The 23,307-nt window shown below is 34.1% G+C and overlaps 2 protein-coding genes and 1 long non-coding RNA gene across 7 annotated transcripts in view; all 3 read left to right on the forward strand.

Moving 5' to 3' along the window:
• LOC111699090 (uncharacterized) lies at positions 1 to 1,876 on the forward strand. Its single transcript, XR_002764671.1, has 3 exons — positions 1 to 98; positions 652 to 1,511; positions 1,813 to 1,876. It is a non-coding gene; the product is annotated as an uncharacterized LOC111699090 (long non-coding RNA).
• A 527-nt stretch (positions 1,877 to 2,403) lies between these two features.
• LOC111699100 (uncharacterized) lies at positions 2,404 to 4,695 on the forward strand. The gene is made up of 6 exons (XM_023469670.1): positions 2,404 to 2,500; positions 2,596 to 3,077; positions 3,273 to 3,345; positions 3,661 to 4,133; positions 4,391 to 4,454; positions 4,685 to 4,695. The coding sequence occupies exons 1-6, from the start codon at positions 2,404 to 2,406 to the stop codon at positions 4,693 to 4,695; spliced, it is 1,200 nt and encodes a 399-aa protein (XP_023325438.1).
• Positions 4,687 to 23,307, forward strand: part of LOC111699091 (uncharacterized) — a 28,747-nt gene continuing 10,126 nt past the window's right edge. For 4 of the 5 annotated variants that reach the window (XM_023469655.1, XM_023469656.1, XM_023469657.1 and 1 more), the window contains exons 1-25: positions 4,687 to 4,778; positions 5,049 to 5,095; positions 5,581 to 5,798; positions 6,059 to 6,580; positions 7,727 to 7,847; positions 8,236 to 8,294; positions 8,926 to 9,061; positions 9,672 to 9,839; positions 10,456 to 10,535; positions 11,006 to 11,066; positions 11,719 to 11,806; positions 12,383 to 12,597; positions 12,844 to 12,938; positions 13,336 to 13,495; positions 13,573 to 13,632; positions 13,910 to 13,990; positions 14,222 to 14,363; positions 15,218 to 15,294; positions 15,649 to 15,764; positions 16,074 to 16,269; positions 17,630 to 17,738; positions 18,033 to 18,160; positions 18,579 to 18,689; positions 19,329 to 19,419; positions 19,764 to 19,905. In XM_023469655.1, the coding sequence (XP_023325423.1) occupies positions 4,715 to 4,778; positions 5,049 to 5,095; positions 5,581 to 5,798; positions 6,059 to 6,580; positions 7,727 to 7,847; positions 8,236 to 8,294; positions 8,926 to 9,061; positions 9,672 to 9,839; positions 10,456 to 10,535; positions 11,006 to 11,066; positions 11,719 to 11,806; positions 12,383 to 12,597; positions 12,844 to 12,938; positions 13,336 to 13,495; positions 13,573 to 13,632; positions 13,910 to 13,990; positions 14,222 to 14,363; positions 15,218 to 15,294; positions 15,649 to 15,764; positions 16,074 to 16,269; positions 17,630 to 17,738; positions 18,033 to 18,160; positions 18,579 to 18,689; positions 19,329 to 19,419; positions 19,764 to 19,905 (3,287 nt within the window). In that variant the 5' untranslated portion in view covers positions 4,687 to 4,714. Of the gene's footprint in view, positions 4,779 to 5,048; positions 5,096 to 5,580; positions 5,799 to 6,058; positions 6,581 to 7,726; positions 7,848 to 8,235; positions 8,295 to 8,925; positions 9,062 to 9,671; positions 9,840 to 10,455; positions 10,536 to 11,005; positions 11,067 to 11,718; positions 11,807 to 12,382; positions 12,598 to 12,843; positions 12,939 to 13,335; positions 13,496 to 13,572; positions 13,633 to 13,909; positions 13,991 to 14,221; positions 14,364 to 15,217; positions 15,295 to 15,648; positions 15,765 to 16,073; positions 16,270 to 17,629; positions 17,739 to 18,032; positions 18,161 to 18,578; positions 18,690 to 19,328; positions 19,420 to 19,763; positions 19,906 to 20,381; positions 20,407 to 23,307 lie in introns of those variants that run through there. The other variant, XM_023469659.1, reaches the window with a different exon arrangement.

The following is a 23,307-nucleotide window of genomic DNA, read 5'->3' on the forward strand; positions in this document are numbered from 1 at the left end:
AGGTTCTAGGAACCAAGAATCCTACTGATGCAACTCTAGTTCTCTCTAAAATGGAAAGAATTCTCTCAAAGATTGTCGAACTTGCAGTTCCACTGAAGGTATTCTAAAGTATTTTACAGGGGTGCATATAAATCAAAATTACCCCTGATGATTTGAGGGGGAAAAAGTGAAAATTGGACATCAAAAAGTAACTTTCTTATTCGTCTTTTTAGTTTCTACCTAAAAATGAATCGATTTCTCCCTAAAAATCATTTTTTCCCCCAATTCACCATGTAAAACTCTAATATAAAGTTATATATGTTTTTTTTTCAGGGGGAGGGGGGTAAAATAAGTTCAAAATGGGGGAATAAATTTTCGAAAAAATACACACCCCTGGTATTTATACACTTTTCCTTGGGAGAATCCATCAGGATCCCCATTCCCCATATCTAAAAAGTTGTACTGAAGTTTTATTTTATTTATTCATAATTCTCCCCGAAACGACAGTACATTTGTATTTACAAAATCAAAAAGATTTCTTAACTCTGGTTTCATCATGAATTATTTTTATCTCGCCCTCCTGTTTCGCGACGTAGGAAATATCGTGATAAAGCTGATCACGAAAAAATAAAATCGATAAGAATGAAAATGAAATGTGGAATTTTGCTTCAGGAGAATCAGAGATTGGAGATTATTTTTGATGGAAAGAGGGAACACCTCACCTTCTACAAGGTGTCCCAGGAATAAGGAAACCATCTCCAGGTGTCCCAGGAGTAGGGAAACCATCTCCAGGTGTCCCAGGAGCAGGAAACCATTTCCAGGTGTCCCAGGACTCAGGAGTAGGGAAACCATCTCTGGGTGTCCTAGCGTCCCTGAAATAAGGACACCTTCTCTAGGTTTCCCATGAGTAGGCAAACCTCTTGATGATCATCTCCTCAAATTCGTTCTGCATTTTTACATAACCAGACTGCATACGTCATACTCTGTACAATGAAGAGTGTACTCTCTACTTTCTAGTCTTGAGAATCTACAATTCATAGCTTATTAAGTGTACAGTATGCAGTGTACAGTGTACAGTGTACACTATGATACCTTTTTTCTTCGAGAGGATTAATATCTAAGTCTCATATTTTACGCAATATTTAAACTCCCCGCTTCCAGTTTTTCAGTAATAATTCACGCTTGTTGATGGAAACTTTTGCTTTGTTTTATTAAAGATAGAACTCAAATGATTTCATGAATTCATATCAAAATTAGTTATTCTATTCTCTGCTTCAATTGAAAGGAATGTCAAGCTTGAAATTAGGTTGACAATCTATTTAAGCAATAAGCATTCAAAGCACATTTTACGATTTCATGCCATTCCTCCCCACCCTCACTCTCTTTCGTGTCATCTTAACTCCTTTCAACGATTCCGTAACCGGTGTCATAGTGCCACTTGATATTCAGCGCCTTATATTTTTTCAGACTGTAACATATTTTTTTCAGAAAACAAAATGTCAACTTGACAGATTTTACACTGAAGAAAGAAGGTAAAGTACAACACGTCAAAAGCTTATCAAAAATGAATTAGTCATGTTTTATTAATTACTTGGTAGGAAAACATAGCTTTCCCTTGAAGCTAAACTTTATCTATAAAAGTCAACCTTTAACCTAACCTAACCTAACCTAACCTACTCAACTTGGAATTTTTAAACCAAGCAAAGAACATTTCCGTGGCTGCCACGAGCTCCTAAATTCGGTCAAGGGGTTCATCAGTTAAGATCGCATATACAAACCAAATATTTATACATAATATAGATTAAGAATTTTATTAAGTGTGTGTTTTTTTAGAATAGTTCAACAAGCTTAGAATGAAGAGAAATCAACCTTCGGACAATGGGGTCGTCAGGCATCATTCATCATAATGTTGTTAACACATTCATTTATCAGTTCATCCTTACAATCTTTTATTCATCCATTCATCATTCGTGTTTTTTATGCATTCAATTTTTTATAGTTATTGTCAATTTTTCATCCATTTTTCCTCCTTGATTTCAATCATTACTCACAGAAATCTAAGTTGTATATCAACTATTGAGACTTGGCAGACTATAAAGTGTCACCAGGCCTTTACTTTTGTTTTGACTTTTGACCTTTTCAACCCAATTTGTGTGAAAACCTTAATATTAACATTAAACTTACCTAAGCTCTCACAAAGAAGGATTTTAGTTGTGCAATCATAATATCAGCAAAGTTTACAGAATCTGGTTTAGGATAAAAATTATACAAATAGTGATACAAATTATACTAATATTGATAAAAATTATACTAATATTGATAAAAATTCGGAAAAAGTGGGCTGACTTAAAAAAAAACATTTTACCCTTGGAATGCAGCTCGACTGATGAATCTTAATATTTATATTTTTTTCCTTCTTCTTGAATGAACGATGTTCAAGAGACATTTTTTTCTCTCCAGGAGAAGGAAGATCAATTGTTTGAGAATTCAAGAAATCCTGAAAGACAAAGCAGGGGATCAGGTAGGAAATCATATTTGAACATTATTTTTTTCGTTATATGTTGATTTCCAGTTTGAACTACGCGGAAATGCGCATTAAATTAAAGTTTTTTCTAGGCTCAGAATCTACTCGAAGAAATCTCGACGATAGAGGATCACCTTTATTTGGAGCACCAATGCCAGGTCGAAATGATTCCACCAGGCGGCACCACGGGTCTCCTGATGGATGGCGGGATAGAGCCAGAGATCGGGATGATGGTAGGACACGTGAACATTTATATCGTTCCCCGTCCCCCCCTTATGTATCAAAATCCTCTGCTTCGTATCCTTCATCGAACCGGAGATATCCGGTTATTGACGAGCCAGCACCCCGTCAACGGGTTGAAGCTTTGTTTGGTGCCCCACCGCCACCGCCTCAGCTCGTTCCATTCGATGATCTAGCGCGAACAAATACCCGTCTACCCGCCGGAGAGACTAACCCTTTATTTGTGGCCCCGCCACCGCCAAATATAAGTTCACCGTCCCCGCCGCCCACTGTGGGAATTGGTAATGAACGGGATCCAGCCTGGAAACAGTTTGTAGAACGAGAGAAACTCAAGGAAATCGGAATTCAAAACATAACAACGCTGAAGCATCAGCTAAAATAAGATGCTGGAAAATAATAGTTAATTTTTTTTGCCAAAAGTCGTAGAAAACTGAAATGTAAATAAGGCCAATATTAAATTTTATTTTGATATTCTAAAAAATTCTTGAAAAATCTCGAAAAAAAGTTTTTATTTCCGTTTTTATATTAGGAGGAACTTTTTAAACAATGGGAAGCAGGTCTTATCCTGCCCAGCAGTCAACAACCTACATCTCAAAGACAAGGTAGGGATAAGGGGACATGGTCAGGAAAAGATTGGATAAATATGGAGAGGAGGGGACATAATGGAACATGAGGGAAGGGCCCGAGGAGTCCGGGGACATCATGGGAAATGATTGGAAATTGTGAGAAATAATTAAAAATTATGGAAAATAATTTAAAATATGGGAAATGATTATAAAATACAGGAAATGATTGGAAATTAGGAAGCTATTGAAAATTATGGGGAAAAATGGAAACTGTGGGAAATTATTGGAAAATACGGGAAATATAGGTAAATCTCTGGTTTAGGAAATATCCACTATCTTCCAATTTTTCAGATTCAATTCGCACAACCGGCGGTCATTTGATGTCAGGTGGACTAGGAGTAGGACGAGGAGGAGTAGGAATAGGAGGAATAGGACTAGGAAGAGGCCTAATAGGAATAGGAGGACAAGGAGGAATAGACCCATCAGGACCTGAAGGAGTAGACCCTTCGACACCACTATTTGGACGCGATCCTGGCATGATGGGATTTGGTAGAGAGCTCCCTGGGATGGGAAGAGAGCAGCTCGGGATTGGAAGAGAGCAGTTTGGGATCGGAAGAGATCAGCTCGGAATTGGAAGAGAGCAGCTAAGGATGGGAATGGAGCACCTAGGGGTGGGAAGGGAGCTACCTGGATACTCATCCAGCTTGGAGGGAGCAGGGATGGGATATGGATTGGGATCTGGGAATAGACTGGTTGGATCTGGAAACATGATGGATAATATTCTCAATATGGTGATGGACACCGGTGTCAGAAATCCATCTCAGGTAGAATACCCCCCCCCCCCCCCNGAACTGACAGATTTTCTAATCATTATATCTTTGCTACCTGATGTGATAGATATTTTATAATTCACTTGTTCCAAAATTAACTCTGCTTGTTAAGTTTGTAGTAAAAAATATTTACACCATGTTCATGAAAAATCATAGTTTGATACGAGTTTTCAGTTAATTTATGCTAATCCAGACCGACTAGTTTTATCAAAATATTCAAGAGCCGTACAGTTAAATAGATTTATTTTTAGTCCAACATTGAGTTCCTGCGTACACCTGAAATGCGTAATTTGTTGCGCAAAATATTCAAGGGCCGTACAATTAACTATCTATTGTTAAATAGATTTATTTTTAGTCCAACATTGAGTTCCTGCGTACACCTGAAATGCGTAATTTGTTGCGCAAAATATTCAAGAGCCGTACAATTAAATAGATTTATTTTTAGTCCAACATTGAGTTCCTGCGTACACCTGAAATGCGTAATTTGTTGCGCAAAATATTCAAGGGCAGTTCAACTAACTATTGTTAAAAAGATTTTTTTTTAGTCCAACATTGAGTTCCTGCGTACACCTGAAATGCGTAATTTGTTGCGCAAAATATTTATGAAGCAATCAGGAACTAGGAATACATCGGACAGAGGTTACTTTTTTACTATCATCTTTTTCTTACTTTTAAAAACTTTATGTAATGTTATTTTTTTCTCTTAATCTTTCATGTATTCAGATACAGATTTTTGTTTAAGTAGCTTTTTATTATACTTTTCTTATATAAATGATTTTATCTGTTTGCTTGAAACAGTGCTTATTTGATAGGTTTTATTACTTTTACCTGAGAAATCGACATGTTATTATTCAAATAAAAAATGAAATAATTTTTTTTTTCTTTTTTACATTTTAATTATATGTTCAGAATTTATTGAGCAGTTGAAAAAAGAGATTAAAGGAGAACCATCAAAGGTAAATGCATTTTATTTAAAAAATAATATCTTTCTATCTTATTGCAAGGGGGGGGGGGGAAAAATAAATCAATAGAAAATTAGTATGTTCGATTAAATATAGTAATAATAATAATAGTAATCAGGTGTTTGTTTGGAATTCACATTCTTTTGCTGTCGGAGTATTCAGAAAGAGAACAATATTGGGCAAATGATGTTCATATTATTTTGGAATAAAATGATGAGAATTATTTTTATTTTCATTTGATGATTATCTACATTATGATCAAAAACAACTTAAAAATCGGGAGAAAAGACGGAGAAAAGACGGAGAAAAATTTAAAACTAATATTACTATATATACTTTTGGTATCAGTTTTTGAAGTTAAAAAAAGATTGGGCTGAAAACCCAGAATTTGGGTACGAATAGAAGTTTTGAACCCATACGAAGGATGCCTCAAGTGATCCATGTAAAGTAAGATTTGACTTGATATGATTTTATATTAGGTTGAGGAAGTTACAATCAGTAGTGATGAAGATATTAAAAAAGAAGTATCGGCCGATGATCTTGAGATTATTGAAGCCCCGCATTTAAGGCGGAAGAAGAAAGAAATGAATCGGAAAAGAAAATCTAGATCCCGGTCAACTTCTAGCAGTCTGGAGTCAAGGTCAGAGTTAAGGAAAGAGAAGAAGACTCCTCCAACAAGTAGATCGTCAGCCCAAAGGTATCCGATATTTGGTAAAATGTGCAATATCCCAAGCGACTAGACGCCTTTGGCTGCAATGGGGGGGGGCGCTGCGGCAAGGACAGACTTCGAAATTGCCACGTGGAAAAATACCCTTTGGAAAGTGCCTAACATCTTTTTTTTATTGGGAGTTGGGGGTACCTGAAAGCCTAGTCAAAGATTGGACCCTCTTTATATATAAAAAAGAATAATGCCACTGGCTGCAGGGACAATAAATTTGATTATTTTACGTATTCTAGATCAAATGAATCGAGGGAAAAATCAGACACCTCAGGACAGTTCCGATCCTCTCAACCTAATTCTGGCAATCGTTATCCAGTTCCACTCTCACAGCCTCCACCCTTGCCAGTCCAGTCTCCTTCGAAACCACCAAAAAAAACCTCACGGTCTCCAGGACACAAGAGTCGAAGTCGGAGTAGGAGTAGGAGTAGAAAAAGGAGTAGCAGAAGCAGGAGTAGGAGTCGGAGTCATAGTAGATCAAAAAAGAAGTCTAGACGAAAGAGCAGAAGTCCTCGAACTAGAAGACATGGGAGTCCACGACGGGACACAAGTCCACATGGAAGGAGGACCAAAAGTCCTCATGGACGCAAAGACAAAAGTCCGCACGGACAAAGAGAGAAAAGTCCGCACGGACAAAGAGAGAAAAGTCCGCATCATCGGAGGGGGAAAAGTCCGTTCAATAAGAAAAGAGAGCCTACTCCTGATTTATTTACAAGGCGGAGCAAAGAACGGAGTCATGATCTTCAGAAGCCTAAAACTGGGTAACCGTAAACCTAATTGAATAAAACCATCGTTCTGTGTCGTGTCTCTCAAAAGGATTTAATATGGATTTTAATATGACATCTTCTTGATATATTAAGTTAGTCAAATTTACCGCTCAAAGATGTATCATCATTGGGCCAGAGACTTTTATGATTCATTGATTTCCCATTATCATCACTTATTTCACTTGAACATTGTCTTTTGCTTATTGAAATTGGTTTCACTTGGTTTAAAAGTTTTAAAAAAAACGAGTCACTGAAGAGGTACTCACTAGTCTACCTGGAGTTTGTAATAACGTGTAATAATAGAGATAAATGGTGCTAACTTTGCACCTATATTATTTCAACCCATTAGGGACAAGAAAAATTTTCCAATTTCTTTCTTCATCTGGTGCGTAGAAAGGGGGGATGTGTGGCCCAAAACAGGTATTTTTATTCAAAAACATTTTATTGGCGATATATAAATATTGTTTCCAAGATTTTAGGTCTGTAAAAATAGTACACCGATATAAAATAAAAAAACAAGGACAGATTCAGATTGCAGGAGTAGCCTTGTATGGTTAGGGGCTAAAAAGCCTACAGTCAGGGAGGCCGTTTGATCCACATCAGACTCCTGAAATTTAAAGATAATCAGTGCCATTAATGCAAAATTAAATAAGAAAAGGAAAGAAAAACTAAAAAAATATTTTATATTTCGTTGACTTGATTAATAAAACATGTTTCTTCAGTATTAGTCTTCTCCCTTATGTGACACGGTCCGGTCAGCCCATAGATACTTTTCGGCGGCTAGGAGCGCCGACCCCTATTTCATTGAATGATGGGTTATCCTTTAATAATAATAATAAGAAGAATATAGATGCAAAGTTTAAAGTACCATTTATCTTTATTATTACACGAGTATTACAAACTCCAAGAGACTAGTAAGGTCCTTTCTTAGATTTTAAAATATTTTCCATTAGTTTTCCAATTAGAAAGAAAAAAGATTCAGGGTTGCTTAATTTAATTTGATTACATTTAATCCATGATTGAATGGGATAATGTTTTGCCATTTCTATCCACAGTGACATCTTAAGAGTTGCAATTTTGATTTTGTTGTTTCCTTTTTAAGATAAGTGAACAATCCCTTTAACAGTTAAACATGTCCAGGGCTACCCAGTCTAGAGTTTCAAATGAGAAGGAGACCAAGGAGAAGGTCCAGGAGAAGCTGTTCGCCTCCGTGGTTGGGTTTATTGATGAGAAAACAGGGGTTCTCAAAATAACATCTAAGGTGCTATTTTTTATGTGTGTTGGATTAATTATGTTAGCTTTGATGTTGTCTTTATTAATCATTTTTTTTTTTTTTTTTTAAGATTATTTTAGTATTTTCAAATGTCCGCTAAACTATATCATTTTCTATTTCTTAGTTTAAAGTAATTTCACTCTGGGTTTGAGACGTGGGGATTAGGGTTTCCGGGAGATGACAGTCAAAAGGATTTTCTTAATTTTGGCCCTACGATGACCTATGAACATTGAACATTGAACACAACCTTTAATATAGATTAATAGATTGTGTTTTTAGCTTTTATAATTTATTTTAATTAAATTTTACAATATTTTAAAATTTTTATATGATAACAAATAGATTGTGTACTTATTCAAGTATAAATATTTTCTAGGGAAAAAGGGAAAACCAGTTGGCGATTTTTCATAAAGACGTTCTTTGGGTTATGAGTAGGTAAATAAATAGCTATTGAAACGGCTACAAACAAAGATAAGTAAAGATGAGATTTCTTTCTCTTTTTAAGAAAAGTAAATATCGTTTGTGGTTTGTTTAAAAAGTAAGATTGTTTTTAAAAATGTTCGAAATAAAGATAATATGGTGATTGTGACGCGAGCTTTTGTTTTTAATTTGATGGATTTTCAAAACTCGAAATAATTGACATTTTTTGGGGCAAAATTGTTCAATTTCGACCAGCAGTAAACCAACACCTAATTGCTGCATAAAATGTGGGCCCGATTGGTTCAGCCGTTGTAATGGTATATTGGATACAAACCAACATAGAGACAGACAAGCTAAATTCATATAATAGAGTTCCCGCATTTTTAGGATGTTATAAAAACACTATAATTGTAGAGATAGTTTTATCAAAAGACATTCGTTCGTTTTAAAATCACATTATAGATTTTTTTTGAATCAATAATAATCTAGACTTTTCAATAATTTCCTCTTTGATTGAAAATTGTCTTTTTTTTCGCGGATTTTCTGCAGTTGATAAGTTTTGTTTCATTCTGAACGCTTTGAAATTGTCATTCTAAATCAAATAACAAGGAATCATCTAGATTTCAGTTAAAATCGCTTTAATTAGGAATGTGTACACGAACTCGATGTTGCTTGAGAAGTGTGTCTCTCCTTGTAAACTAGAGACTATCCTACCCATGGGAACAGGGGTGGCCCTCACTGCAAACATTATTGATATTCCTGGATCCATATTCATTCTACAGGTAGGCATATGTTTTTATTGGTTACTATTCAGTTATTTTAAACATGAATGCAATTAAAATGGTTTATAATTGCCTGAAAAAAAATGTCAGGCAAATGATATTTTTCTTTTATTTCCTGTTTTCTACGCTCTTCAAACAATCTTTTGTGCGTTAAATTTTAAAACAATCAGTTAACCAGTGAACTGGGCATTTTTACACTGCATAATTGACTAGTTTCATTAGACTTTTCGAAGTCATAACTTGATTCGTAACAGTCGTCTTCCTATTCCTCATTTATGTGGAATTTAATTGGTCCATTTCACTGCTGCCACCTATTGTACTTGATAATCTATTTGAATCTAAGTATGAATGCCAGAGTTACTGTTGAAATCAAAATCATAATATAAGATCCTGAAAAATAAAGTTAAAATGTTAAATACAAGAGGAATATTTTAAGCTATAAGCTAAATGGGTTTATTCTGAGATGTTGGATGGGTCAATCTACTGAACAAGCCAGAGATGATTTCAAGGATGTACGAGTGGAGGAAGACTTAAGCCGCCAAAAATTCCAGAAGAAATTTTGCATCGAAGGATTTTTCGAAATATCTTCTTTATACATAATACTATTAAGGCGAGTAAGGTTTGGCCAGCACTAGGTGCTGCCCCGGATGAGATTGTATCTGAGGGTGAACTAGAGAATCAGCTTAGTATATTTTTTACAACCTTCAAGCTCAGTAACTACGAACCCTTGGTTTTCGATCAAATAGAAACAAACAACCTCGACATCTGGTCCGTCAAGGTAGGGTTTTAAATTTTTTAAAATTTTTTATTTATTTTGACTAATAATAACTCATCTTTAAGAAATTATTATAAATATACATACAGTACGTAAGTTGGGAGTTAGGACCTATTAAGCCGATAAAGACTGCTGAATTATTTTACTAAAGTTTTCTCAATTAAAAGGATGTAATTTCAAGTGACCCTTTTTAAAGTGGCATGTCCAATTCACAACGTTCCCTCAAAAGATTATGATCAAAAGTGATGTCCATGTTTTTCATCTGAAGGGTTAATTTTGACAACTTACCATTTCTTAAAAATTGCGATTTTTTTATCAATCGTGATATTTAAAGTTCGAATGTAAATATTGATTTCATGTAACTTCCAGAGAATAAATTATAATATATTATTAAAAATATAATATATCACTGATTGCATACAAATTTGTCAATAATTCCAAGGTTTGAAGGGTACCACTGTGAATCGGACACCACAGTCTGCAATTGGAGACTTACTTGAAATTACGTATTTTGTCCCGTTAAGAGATTAAAAAGTTATGATAAAGAAAAAAAAGAAATTAAATTGATTTTTTTTGACATTTACCTTTGAATTTGTATGAACCTTGTGCGTGTATCTAGGTGGCTGAGTGTATAAACGAGGACTGGGGAATGATTGAGATCAAATCCTATCCTAAAATACCAGGAAGGAATAGTGTCAAGTAAGAACCATCCATACAACTAGGACAACTTTTAGAATTTAAACTACCTTAAAATGTCTCAACAAATAACAAAAATGTCTAAACATCATTTACTCATTGTTTTGTTTCTGTTTTTGACTAATTACTAAGCTTAGATTACATTCAGCATTTTTTTCTTATACATTGAATATACTCCTGGCCTGACAGATAATCAATCCCAACTTTTTCTATTGCCACCATACCATGCCTCAAATTTTTTGTAATCAAAATTGCCTATGGCGTCATTATTGCTTTTCAAAATGCATCCTTTTTGGGAATATTATGCATCACAAAATAAAAGTTAAAAAATGATGTCTTTTAGTTGTTGTATTGGGAAAGAAACATTTTGAAGGGGGGGGGGGCGGAAGAATTAAAACAATTGGAATTATATACACCCCTGTATACTTGTTTTGGATCACTTTCATTCCCAATAAACTATGTTTATTTTTCAGGATGTTTTGCTTTTTCAACAAGTCTTGTATTTGGTTAAAAAACGGCACAGCGGTGTCACAGGTATCTTATAAAAAAATATTCAACCATTTGAGGCCACGATTTAAATAATTCGGAAAAAGTAGGTCTTTAGGCTTTGTTTTCTTGTTTATAACCAATAAACGTTAAAACGGCTGAACCGATCGAGCGCAATTTTTTTGAGGCAACTCACAATACCCAAGGAAAGGTGTCGGAATTTAAAATTGTTTCGATTTTTCAAAATCAACGAAAAAAGAATGTAAAAGAACAACAATTGGAAATAAAACTCGAATATGGGCGTGAAACAGCCTGGACGCCTAGTATTCAATATTTATCGTAGAAACCCGAAATTGAACCTAAAATAATTTAAATGGTTTTGAGTACGACGTGTTCAATGGATTTAAATATTCTTGCTTCATCTAATACATGTTTAGCTGATTGAAAACCTGATTGTTTTCTCCACTATCACGTCTCAAATTGGGTCGTGTGATTGTTGCTCGGATTTTTATAATTTAATTATTATTATTACTATTTAAGGACAACCCATTATTCAGTGAAATAAAAGAAACATTGAATACTTTTTGTAAACAAAGTTCTGCTCTAAAAAGTCACAATTTACTACACTACACGATTTGATTTATATATTACCAAACTACGATTATGTAATAAAACTGTTTTTGATCATATTTAATTGTAGTGTAATGCTCAGAGGTTGCCACTAAGTCACTTGGTTGAAATAAATCAGCCGGTAAATGTTGTTGCTAGAAGTGTTATAAATTCAAAGGGTGAGACTTATTTTTTCATTTTATCAAGAACACATTATTTTATGAATATCAATTTCTTAATATAATAATAATACTAGAAACCATTATCATTATCATCATGATCTTGATAGTCAATATTATTTTTGTTATCCGTTTCATTATTATGACCATTATCATCATTATTTATAAAAGCTTTTAGCTCATTTATGTTCGTTTTAGCGGGCAACGACTAAACCAAAATGGCTGAATTTTTTTTAGGAATCGTCCATTGTATGCAGGGGGTGACAAAGGCTATCATTAAGTTGAATTTTTTTTTAAATTCTACTTAAACTAAAAAATCATAATTTGATACCGAGCGCGGGTAAATGGCGGGAGAAACTATGATTATAAATAACAATAAAAACTTGGGCAATGCCGGGCACTCAAGCTTGTCATTAATAATTACAATCATAATCATTTATTATGATATATTATTATTATGATCATTATAATCATTTTAGTAATTGTAATCATTGTAATCAATATAATCATCTTCATTATTGTCATCAATTTCTACAACATAATTTAACATTGTCATCGATCTTGTAACTGGTGCAGGGTATAGTATGCTGGTGCAAGGTCAGGAACAGGTTCACCTGCAAGCTCTAGCTGTATCCCTGGATCCTAGTTGTATTCCTGCTGGTGCTCCTCGAGGTGTTCTTCTACCTGATGGTCCAGGCACCTTTGGTATAGATATTGAGCAGCATACTTCATATTTATTTGATAAAACTCTCATGGAGAAAATCAATCTAGAGCTCTTTAAATTTATGAAGGTAAGTTAAACCTTTNAATGCGGGGGGGGCCTAAGCACAGTTACCTTGATCTCTTTAATATTCAATTGTTTGCTCTGTTTCCAAACTTCAATTTTTCGTCCATAATTTAATTCATTACATCTGTTCATAAACTCTTGCGCTTTTATCATTGGCCAATTAATGTCAATGTCTTCGGTTCCTTTTTTGGGGACTTTCTTCAAAACCATGATCGAGTAAAATATTTTTTACGTCTCTATTTTGCATTAGGAGTCGAGGAAGACAATGGCGAATATTGACTTCAATTGTGTTCCTAAAGCTAAACCAACTGAGATCAAAACTTCTTCAAAGATTACTCATGTCAGGTTGGATTTTTATGATTGTTTTTGATTTACAATGAATTAACTTTAAGGTTGCTTGATCCCTAAACCGGCTAGTTATTTGATTGATGTAGTGATTGATTCATTGATTTACTCATCCTTTCATTGATTCATTCAATTATTCAATGACTCAATGATTCAATGATTCAATGATTCAATGATTCATTCATTCATTTATATAGTGATTCAATTATTGACTCATCTATTCATTAATTGATCAGTTGATTCATTGATTAATTTCAATATTGATTCAATTATTCCTTTATATATAAATTTAATGATTCATTGGATTCATCCTTTCATTCATTCTGAATTGATAAATTTTATTATTGATCAATCTTTTATTTAATAAATTGATTGTTTGATTGATCTGTTTATCTAGTCGGTTAGTGTCCAGTGTTGCAAGGATTAAGAAGCAGATAACCCCTGAGTTCGGTGTGTTAGAGAACTTTAATAAGACCTGGTCAGCTGTTTTCAGAACTGCGGACTGTGTTCTTGATCTTGACAAAACCTACGCAGAAGAATTCAAGGAGGGTACCAAGGTATGATAATACTACTAATAATATATATTTCAAACTAGTTCAGAGGTTTCCCTTCTTAACTTTATTTTAATTTCCAGGTGTTAATGAATGCCTGCCTTGTAAAGGAGAAGATGAGAGCTCAATATATGGCTACTTCAGTAAGTTTAATAATTAAATATTATAAAACAAACATACATATGTAGTGTAAACATATTATGTAACTTAATTAAACATTAAACATAAATACACAGGAGTAAAATACTAAAAAATTAAGCATTGTCTATGAGTTGGGAGAAAATAAATGATTGTCCACTCTTCTTGATACATTTTCATAAATTCAGTTATGTTCCGTATTTTCTGCGAACAAAAAACAAGCGGCGGGGGGGGAGGGGTAATTATTTTTAAAGAAAATGTATACCTCTGCTTTCTGTAAAGGTATGGATCATTGGTACACCCCAGAGTATGGCAATGCTGCACAAGGATCTGTCAGCTGACCAGCTTCATGTTTACAATCAGGTAACTGTTATTAAGGTCAAATGGAAACTTTGTACTTTTTAAGCCGTTCAACCATGATTTCTGACGAGTAGATAATTCATTGGAAAAATAAAATGTAGAGTCCAACAATGGGGAGGGAGGGAATTATTCTTTTGTTGGGTTGGGGGGGGGGGGGGTTGCCCCCATTCTGATACTTCTTACTCACAAGGTTATCTTACAAAAAATATATCCTTATATTTAAAATAAATTAAGGTGAATAATATTCTGGATGGGAGGGATCCAAATATTCAGCAGGAGTACTTTGATGCAGAGCAGGGAGAAGTTTCTGATCATCTTGATTCTAACTTTGGGATCATCAACTTCAGAGCAGAGAAAGCTATGTTTAATCTTTCAGGTAGAATCCTTCAATCAATTAATCAATCATTTAATCTTGGTAATCAATCAATCAAGAATCGTCTTCTACTTTTCCTCAAATTTTAAATTATTCAAGTATATGTTGTACAATATACGTTGTACATTGTACAACATTTATGTATTTTACACATAAACTGTACGCTGCGTAGTGCTCTAAAGACAACAAAAATACCTAGTTAATTTCATTTTAAGGATAGTTGATGAAATTTATATTGACTCTTTATTTAAAAGTGGCATTAGAGTTGAATGGGTTTTTAAGATTGCAATTTTACAGCATTATAAAGATTCTTTGTTCATAACGACTGAATATTTAATGCCATGTTTTTTAATAACCTCACTTAAGATTATGGTTACAATACCTTTAGTGTTTCGGATCCGGATCCGGTCGGATCCGTATCATTTGGTCGGATCCGGATCCGGATCTGGATCCGTATCAGAAAACGTTGATATGGATCCGGGTAGCGCCAAAAATTAACCAAAACCATGGAATAAATAAATCAAAATGGTTCGTAAATGTATTATTTACATGACGAAAATTTTTCAAAATTATCTTTAATAATTTAATGTTTACATTTATATAATAGTAATGACGACATTTTTAACTTTAGGATTACTATAGTTTATAAATTATAACCTTGCATAACATTTAATAGGGAAAATCCGATTACAGAATCAAAAGTTACCTCGGATCCGGATCCGAAACACTGAATACCTTTAAAACCAGGAATGGGGAGGACTTGAAACTTCAATCCACTACTGGAGTCTTAGGCAACCCCTGCAACTTATGATTTGATTTGATTTGGTTTAAGTTGGCAAATTGTTTGAACATTTTAGAGGTTTGGTTATCCCATGAGAGTACAGCGGCTAACCGTGGATTAGAGCTAGCTAATGTTCTACCAAGAGGAACTAAGGTTAGTTGACAATGTCTGGCTTGTCGCTTTGTTCCAATAAAAGAGGGGGGGGGGGAGAAAGAGGGTTTCTAAACATTCAGCTGCATGTAACTGTATATTTGAAATTAATCAATTAATCGAGACCTGTAGAATTTAGTGTTGTTTTATATTTGCACATTATGTCCATTGTCCAGTGTTAATAACTCGCGCCAATCCTGCATCTACATCTACCTTATCTATGGGGGGGGATATTTGACAATGTTCTGATAAGAATGATATACCTTGTAGTTAAAAAATATGCGTGGTTTGTATAAATACTGAATATAAAAAGTTTTTATGAATTATTTGTTTATTTGATCATTTGACGATTTCTAGGTTTTTCTTCACTGTTTGATGTTGAACAGTACAACGGAGGTCAAGTATTTGGCCACGGCAGTTTGGAAAGTTCATCCTTCACCCTTTAACAGTGCTAATATGCCTCAACCAATAAGGTATCAGATTAAGGCCTTATTTGGTAAAACAAATCAAGAACTTTTTAAACAAAATTTGTTTTAACTTTCAAATATTCACAAAGGGGTGTATATTGTCCAGAATAATATAGCATATATAACTTCTTGGAAGTAAAAATGATTTTCAAAAGGGAGGGAGGGGGTATGAATTTTCGAGAAAATATTCAACTCACCATTCATAAAATAAAATCACTAACACAATTCATCTTTTTTTATCTCGTGTATTATTTGGGAATGAAAACAGAAGACACTCTTGATCACACTTAATATCAATGACATATTCCATTCTAGGATTAGTAGTCTACCAAAGGAAAAGATTGAAGAATTTAGAACAAGGCTTGATCAATTCCAGATCCATGGTATCCCAGTACCAGATAACCCCACTCTTAACACACAACCTTCCGACCCGGAGATTTTTATTCCTGATCTCTCCCGTCCTCCTCCTGTACCGCTCTTCGGGGCTCCCATACCTCAAGCTCAGCATCAGGTATTTAGACAGGGATATCAAGTACTTCTTTAGGGATATCAAGTACTTCGTCAGAGATGTCTTGTCTTTAGCAACGGAATCAGATATTATGATTGGGATATAAAGTACTTTGTCAGGGATATCAAGTTCTTCGTCAGGGATATCTGGTCCTAAGCAAGGGAGATCAGATACTACGATAGGGATATAAAGTACTTAGTCAGGGATATCAAGTACTTCGTCAGGGATATCAAGTAATTTTTCAGAGAAATTTGGTCTTATGCTACGGATATCAGGTATTACGATAAGGATATAAGTATTATAAGTACTTAGACACTAGACAGGGATATAAAGTAATTCGTCAGGTATATTATGTAATTTGTTAGGTATGTCAGGTACTTTGTCAGGAATATCAAGTAATTTTTCGGAAATATCAGGTATTTAGTCATAAATATCAGGTGATTTGTCAGGTATATCATATACTTTGTCAGGAATATCAAGTTATTTGTCAGGATTATAAGGTACTTGCTCATGAATTTCAAGTGATTTGTCATGAACATCAGGTAATTTGTCAGAAGTATCAGGTAATTTTTTCTGAAAATCAGGTAATTTATAAGGAACATCAGTTACTTTGTCAGGAATAACAAGTAATTTGTCAGGAATATCAGGTACTTTGTCAGGAATATCGGGCAATTTGTCAGGAATAACAGATAATTTGTCAGATATCAGGTAATTTATCAGGAATGTCAGGTACTTGGCCATGGATATCATGTACTAAGCTAGGGATATCAGGTACTAAGACAGGAATATCAGATACTTAGTCATGAATATCAGGTACTTAGTCATGGATAGAATGTACTTAGCCATGGATATAATGTACTTAGCCATGGATATAACGTACTTAGCCATGGATATAATGTACCTAGTCATGAATAGCAGGTAATAAAACATAAATATCAGGTACTTAGTCATGAATATAAGGTAGTAAGCCAGGGATATAATGTACTTAGCCATGGATATAATGTACCTAGTAATGAATAACAGGTAATAAAACATAAATATCAGGTACTTAGTCATGAATATATTGTAGTAAGCCAGGGATAAGGTACTAAGCCAGGGATATGAGGTACTTAGACATGGATATCACTATCAGGTACTACGCCAGGGATATCATATTCTAAGTCAATTAATGATTTAAAGAGAAAAGAAGACAGTTGCAGATTTGTTCTCTGAACTGGCAGATTTTTCTCCCAAATTGGCAGATTTTTGCAAAAGGCTGTTTTTCCAATTCTGAAAGTCAGTCAGTTGAGTCAGTTAAAGTAAACTGACTGAAATTTTCCCTGGAAGTAACCCTAAATTATGTTAAAAATTTCCTTAAATTTAGATGATTCCAGTTGCGCCGATGGAGTTGACCCATGGTGTAGTCAAGTATGGGTTGCAGAGGAAAGGAGATAGAGTTTTAACTGGAGGCCTGATCGAGTTCTTCCCTCCAGGTCAATCAGTTTTCATCTTTCTTCCATTTACTCAACTGTCTCTATATATATATATGTTGTAGAAGCCTGGCTTTTAGTTATAAGAAAATATGATTTTGTCCTACATGTCTAAATTATAATTGAGTTTGCATAAAATGCGCAAACAGTTTCACTGATATTTCGCAAACTTTTTGAATCTCGGATTTTACACTAGTCATTCTTAGTATGTTAAACGAGTAACATATGAATAAATAAACTTGTGAAAATATGTTATAATTCTGAGTTATTGAGACTTCTATAATGTCTATAATTTAGGACCTCCTGGAGTTCGGAAACCCAGTTTAGCGATATTCTCAGTGAGATCCTTATTGAACCATGGGGGTTCAAACTTATGTGTCCCGGATACTAGGGTTACGTTCCTGCCCATACCCAGATCTGGAGGGGTAAGATTTGAATAAATGTAATATATGAAACATAAGACCGAGAAAAAGATTATTTCAAATTGGCCAAATTGCAATGTCGATTTTAGTTTTGAGATTCATGTACTTAAAACATTACTGCGTTTGTGTACGCATTAATTTAGTTATTTCCTGATTTTTATTTTACCTGTAAAGTTAATTTGAATTACAATGAAGATTATGATGATTATTTTATAAATGATTATAAGAATGTTATAAGACTGTGGTGATAATGATGATAACGATACTTTCCCCTATGATGTGTTGCAAAAAATAGTGTTTTTTTTTACTTTTACTAGACTGTTAAGTTGTCCCCCCGCCTATTACAATGATTATGACTACAAAATAATGTTAATAACGAAATAAATACCAATGAAAATAGTCCTAATGGTAATGCTTGCAGGTAGAGAGTGCTGTGACCCATATTGGTAATCTGGTGCACCTGACTGGCTACATGCTGCCCCCTGGGGTCAATACTAAAATGGAGGCAGATGGAAAGGAGATATTGGGACAGGTAGGCAACAATCACTCAAATAAATGATTAGATTCCCGCAGAAAACTCTCCGAAACGTTTTTCTTTATTTTGTGCGTATATTTTAGTATTTTGCCCCCTGGGTCCGTACATTTTTGCTGATTCGTGGATTCAGATTTAAAAACTCTGGATCTAGATCCTTTCAACAAATGTAAGTGATTGTAATCGTTATTTCAAGTGACTTTCCAGTTAAAAGAGGAGCATTCCCTATTCACACCTTAAACCTTTGACTGATAAGGGGACTGGACAATGGACATATCTAAATAAATCGTTTGAGACTCTTTTAATTTCCAAGAAATAGTAATAGATACGTTCTAAAAGTGGCAGAAAACAGATATACTTTTGAATGTTTGAAAACCACTTTTAATGTAAACCAGTCGATACTTAGAGTTGCGTAAGTAACAGATCGCGTTGAAGTTTCTTTGTACACAACATACAGGCCGCGATTTTAAGGAATTCAAGCTGGAATAAACAGAAAGATCTTTACACTGGATAAATATTCAAAAATTTCTAGAGTGAGTACCTTTGTAAATCTGGCATTGCCCTTTTTGCATGGAATGGCACATGAAATTACTCTTACAGTTTCTTTAAGGAAAAATTGTGCAATTTGTTTGTTTTCAGATGAGGCACAGAGATCTGTTGAGCCTGTTCAACACTGATAAAAAGATCCTATTGTATGGAAGCTCAGATCATTCCTTTGAACAACTTTACGGTAATAATTTAATTATTTCAATTAATGCTCAGAAACTGAAAATATATTCAATAAAATTTTGGGGATAATCGATCGTTCTTCATGAAATTTCAAGTAAATCGAAAATGGTAAAAAGAAAAGCAAGATTTAGTTCCGTTTATTATCAATGTTTAACAATCATTTTTCCTCGCCAAAGCTATGAAGAGGGTTGGACAATTATTTAAGGCATATCTTACTCATGAAGTTAAGACTACAGGGGTTTATATTTCCTGAAAAATTATCCTCCACTTTTTTGAAAATAGTTTTTTTCTCAAAGTTGGTTTTTTTGGTACACCCCTAGGATTTTTAAGATTAGACTTGTTTAGATACTAGTGCTCTAATGTCGGCTGTACCACCTAGTAGTCACAGATCGGTGAGAACTATTACTGACTGTGTTGGTATCTGTGCTGGAGTGTTCAATGAAAACTTTGGTATGATTCAGTTCAGGCTTAGTGATCAAGAGTTCAGGTATAAATAGTTAAATATTAAACATTATTTTCTATATATATATATGTTGTAGAAGCCTGGCGTTTAGTTATAAGAAAATATGATTTTGTCCTACATGTCTAAATTATAATTGAGTTTGCATAAAATGCGCAAACAGTTTCACTGATATTTTCCAAACTTTTTGAATCTCGGATTTTACACTAGTCATTCTTAGTATGTTAAACGAGTAACATATGAATAAATAAACTTGTGAAAATATGTTATAATTACTAGATCTACAATCTAAAGAAAGGGATTGTGTAAATTTAGAAATTTAAACCCCTTCTTATTATTGACTTAGTAGGGTATAACTGTCCCGATTCCCCCAGCCGCCTAATGTTGAATACTGAATATTTTTTGCTCCCTTTTCAAACCATGAGATCTTCTATCCCTTGATTTTCCTGTTTTGTCTTATTTTTCTTTTTGTACTCAATTTTTTATTCTATAATGTCCCTTAGGATAACTTAGAAACATATTTGTTGAATATATTTTGAAAGGTAATATTTTATTTTTCATATTTATCTCTTAGAGTGATTTAGAATAGAATATCTTGCAAAATAGTTAATAACTTTAAGAATAAACAAAACTGGTAAGAAGTTTAATAGGTAGGTTATCGCCAAGAAATATAAAGACCAAGGAACCACCATATCTGATGCATCAAATTTGTGTACTGCAGTGGGAGGAGATAAAAACAAAGAATTCAGGGGCAAAACATCTATTATGTGCGAGGGAGGATAATAATATTTATAACGTTTCACAATATGAATATAATCTTTGCTATCGTACACATGAATAAAGATTATAAAACGCAAGAATATTTTTTACTTGCGAGTATATGCTTTAAAGGCAGGAGAGGGAAACGATAATTACCAAGATTATTTTCAAATTGTGAAACGTTATATCATATGGTAAAATTCGGATGTTTTAATAAAAGCAAAAACAAGTCCTCATTCCATGGGAACCAATGCAAAAAGGGACAGTAAACAGATGTATGCATGATTCACAACAGTACCTTAAAAACTTTTTCGGGAAATGCGCATTGAATATTAGTCATTTATAAATAAAACTTTCTAACATAAAATTCGAGAAAAAAATTAAATTAAAGTTATCCATATTTTAATACATTTATTTATTGGCATTTTATACATTCTATTTTTTAAAAGCAGGTCGTCAAGCTTTTTAATTTTATCACACCATAGTTCTAAAACATAAACTGAACAGTTTTGTTTCAATGTTCTATCATTCTTTTTTACTATTTTCCTTCAAGCTAACGTTTTTCAGTTTACTGAAAAATCTTACATTTACAAAAGGTTGTACAACCTCCCGAGGCCATCTTTTGTTTATTGCAGTAATAGATGAAATTGTTTTTTTTTGATAAGATCATGTCCTCTATGTCCAGAGACTCTCCATGTATTTTTTGAAATATTTTCTCATATTATTCAACTTCCTCCAATAGATCTTTGGATGGATAAATCAGGGATCCTCTGGATTTTAAGTCTTTTCAATCACAGTTTGTTTTCTCCTCGCCGACTCTGACAAGGCTGGGAACTGATGTATGGAGTTTTTTGGCAATAAACTTACATACATACATATGTTAGTGCCTGTGTTGAGGACTTTTTTTTGCGCTGAATTGTCCGCACTCATAGGTTCCTGAAAACAGTCAACGTTAGCCGTTTTCAAGGAATAAGATTCAGAATAAGTTGCATTTTATGTTTGATATTTTTTAAGGATTAGAAGTAATGATTATGAAATTATGATTTCGAAAAAATCCATGACGATAGACATAAAAATTTTCATTTTTGAAATTGAAAAAACCTCGTTTTCTTCTGGTTCTTCTTCTTCTCTTATTTCAATCTGGTTCTAGAATAAAGAAACTATTGAATTAAAGTAAATTAGATGTTGTATGTAAGAATTTACATCTTGAAAAAAAATAATTAGTATTCTTGGAACCTGATCGTTAAAGTCTGGAATTGACGAGCGGAGAGAAGCTGCCAGATTTGATGAGATGAGTTGTCAGGTTCTTTTTCACTGTCTTGGAGTATATTCTTGGGATAATTGATAATGTTCTCAATCAACGGAAGAATACTTTAACTCCCATTTATTCACAGTAGTGCTAAAAAAATAAAAGTTAAATTTTGATGAAAATTTGATAAAACATGTAACATACTTTGACCCACTTACCTAGGAGAATGTAGGGTTGGAATTGAATTGGCTTAATCCTCGTTTCCCAAGTGTTTAAATAATCTTCAGGTTTGAAGTGTTGACTACTTAATCTTCCCTCCTAAAAATTGATTCCATCAATGAACTCTTCTTTTTGGTTTAGAACAAATTCTTTCCACTTCTCCAACCAATTAGATGCTCTGGGAAACCTATGGAATGACAATCCTGGGACAACGTAGCAGCTTTTTATCGATCACTGATGCTTAACTAGAAATAGTTAACATTTTACATTGCTGGAATTAAGTTTAGCATAAAAAATATTGGGAGGAATAAAAACAATCTGAAGAGGAACAATTTAAATATTGTGAGGAAGGATTTAAAGGTTAGAAAGAAGGATTTAAATCTTGGAAGGACGGATATAAACATTGGGAGGAAGGATTTAAATTTCGGGAGGAGTGATTTTAGTTTTGGGAGGATAGATTTAAATGGTGTAGTGGGAGAAAGGGTTTAAATATTGGGCGGGAGGATTACAAACGTTAGGAGGAAGATTCAAATGTTGGGAGGAAGGATGTAAACCTTTGGAGGAAGGATTTAAACCTTGGAAGGAAGGACATAAACCTTGGGAGGAAGGAGTTAAAGCTTGGTAAGAAGGATTAAACTTTGGGAGGAAGGATTAAAACCTTGGGAGGAAGGATGTAAAGCTTGTGGGAAAAATATTTAAACCTTGGGAGGAAGAATACAAACAAAGGGAGGAAGTGTTTAAACCTCGGGAGGAAGGATTAAAACCTTGGGATGAATGATGTAAACCTTGGTAGGAAGTATGTAAACCTTGGGAGGAAATATGTAAATCTTGGGAGGAAGTATGTGAACCTTGGGGAGGAAGGGTTTAAACCTTGGGAGGAAGGATTTAAATCTTGGGAGGGAAGGGTTTAAACCTTGTGAGGAAGAATGTAAACCTTGGGAGGAAGGGTCTAAACCTTGGGAGGAAGGATGTAAAACCTTGGGAGGAAGGATGTAAAACCTTGGGAGGAATGATGTAAACCTTGGAAGGAAGGATGTAAACCTTGGGAGGAAGGATGTAAACCTTGGGAGGAAGGGTTTAAACCTTGGGAGGAAGGGTTAAACCTTGGGAGGAAGGGTTAAACCTTGGGAGGAAGAATGTAAACTTTAGAGGAAGGATGTAAACCTTAGGAGGAAGGATGTAAACCTTGAGAGGAAGGATGT

Source organism: Eurytemora carolleeae, unplaced genomic scaffold (assembly GCF_000591075.1).
Source record: "Eurytemora carolleeae unplaced genomic scaffold, Eaff_2.0 scaffold215, whole genome shotgun sequence".
Lineage (NCBI taxonomy): Eukaryota > Metazoa > Arthropoda > Copepoda > Calanoida > Temoridae > Eurytemora > Eurytemora carolleeae.